Source organism: Pteropus vampyrus, unplaced genomic scaffold (genome assembly GCF_000151845.1).
Source record: "Pteropus vampyrus isolate Shadow unplaced genomic scaffold, Pvam_2.0 Scaffold490, whole genome shotgun sequence".
Lineage (NCBI taxonomy): Eukaryota > Metazoa > Chordata > Mammalia > Chiroptera > Pteropodidae > Pteropus > Pteropus vampyrus.
Window position 1 is genome coordinate 575,091 of NW_011889271.1, and position 1,951 is coordinate 577,041.

A 1,951-nucleotide genomic window follows, 5' to 3' on the forward strand; every position below is an offset into this window, starting at 1 on the left:
GGTTCAAGGGAAGAATTTGTGATTTGCTCGTGTCCATGGCCACGGGATGGCAAATAACACCTAGGCTGTCTTCTGAAAACCAGACAGACCTCCACCCTGAGCTGGTGCCAGTGGTCCAGGGAGCCACTTACCTGAGACTGTGATAGTTTTGACTGTGGTCCTATTGAGGCCAGTGACAGAGTTATGGACGAGGCAGGTATAGGATCCACTGTCATTCACAGTGATGTTGGGGATAAAGAGCTTCTGTGTGAGCTGCTGGGGCCTCCCATTGATGAGCCAAGAATACTGTGCGGGTGGGTTAGAGGCTGCGTGGCAGGAGAGGCTGAGGTTTGCCCCGGAACTGTAACGGGGGTTTGAGGGGGAAATGGTGGGGGTCTCCGGGCCATCTGGAACAAAGAGAACAAAGCCAATGTGACGTAATCAGAGGGAAGGGGAAGCTCATTGTCTCTACAGGGCCACATTGTCCCTCTGAGCTGGGTCATTCTTATTTTAAAATGTCCCAACCATAACCCCCTGTGTTCACTGAGCCTGAGTCTGAGACATTAACCTGTTTCCTATGGCAGGTGGTTGACCCCGAGTTTCTCAAGACAGGAGCAGCCTGTCCCCTCCTAGTCTAGTCTAAAGGCTGGGACCGCCCACATTCGCCTGGGACAGGAAGCCATGGCCAGCCTGGGTGCCTGGGGTGAGGGTCTGTGTACTTGTACTTCAGAGAGACGGATGTAGCCTGGCCTCTGGCAGTGTGGCTTTGGGTGGGCAGCCTGGGCCAGGTAGGAACAGAAGTTACTCACAGAGGACGTTCAGGTGGAATGGGTCACTGCAGCTGGCACTCCCAGGGTTCCAGGTTATACACTCATAGGGTCCTGTGTCATTCCTTGTGACACGGAGTAAAGTGAGAGTCCTGTTGTCCTTGGACAGCTCCAGCTGGGCGCTGTCCGAGATGTTCTGATGGTTGACTAACCACAGGTAGGTGGTGTTCTGAGTCTCAGGTTCACATGTTAACATTACAGCATCCTTGTCCTCCACAGGGTCAGAGTTGTTGCTTGTGATGTTGGGTGTGGATAGTGCCGCTGTGTAGATAACAGAGAGAACAATGCCCTATGTGGGACCTTTGATTCCTCCCAAGGCATCTTTAATCAGACCTGGGCTGGCATCTCTCAGCTCTCAGCCAGCCCAAGTCCTTCAAAAAATAAGGCAGGTCTGCATTTCACATGACAAATGCATGAAGATCTCGGCGCTGAGAGAACCCAAGGCCAGCAGCCCTATATCTGGGAGAAAGCACAGACTTTCTCAAGTATCCATTAAGTATCAGGGTTTGATCGTGGAAATACACTGGACTGGGAGTCTGAGACCACTCGGCACCTGTCTGACCAACTTGGGGTACTCAGCTGGACTGTGGGTGCTGAGTCCCTTCGAGCTACACAGGCCTATGCTGCCTGGTCCAGGTGTGTTTTCACTGAAGCCTCACTTTCCAGGTTCCCCTAGCGATGAGCAAAGGTGCCATCTCACTGTCCTTAAACCTTGAGAAGACTGGGTGGTTTGGCCTGGAACTGGGTGTGTGAGCAGAATAATACACGGGGAGACCAGAAGGATGTCTGGCGGTCAGTTCAGTTCTCAGGCTGCGGGCCTGTGAGGTGGGGGAGTCTGTCCTGGTGTTCAGTGGTGACTGACGAGAGACAGTGACCCCACAGATGGTAGAGCGGAGTCCAGGAATGATTTAGAAGAGAGTGCGGGGGGACGGCTGGGGCTGCCTGGCTTTGGAGCAGAACCTGCTTTCTGCCCTTAGTCCTTAATGCCCCCTGTCCCACTGCAGAAGGCGGTGAGGACCACGTAATCCTTCCTGAAATACTCATAGACAATAGAAAATACAAAAATGGTGACTTGTGGAAAGTGGGGGAGCATGAACTTGTTGAAAATCTGACCCTCATGAGCCATTTGTATGTGGCAATTATTA

The 1,951-nt window shown here is 52.6% G+C and overlaps 1 protein-coding gene across 1 annotated transcript in view; it reads right to left on the minus strand.

Moving 5' to 3' along the window:
• The window catches only part of LOC105307365 (carcinoembryonic antigen-related cell adhesion molecule 6-like), a gene marked incomplete at its 5' end in the record, with an annotated part of 48,656 nt that overhangs the window by 42,097 nt on the left and 4,608 nt on the right, over window positions 1–1,951 (minus strand). Inside the window, 2 exons of the mRNA XM_011382845.1 lie at window positions 132–386; window positions 789–1,067. Coding sequence (XP_011381147.1) covers window positions 132–386; window positions 789–1,067 — 534 coding nt within the window. The remainder of the gene's footprint in view (window positions 1–131; window positions 387–788; window positions 1,068–1,951) is intronic.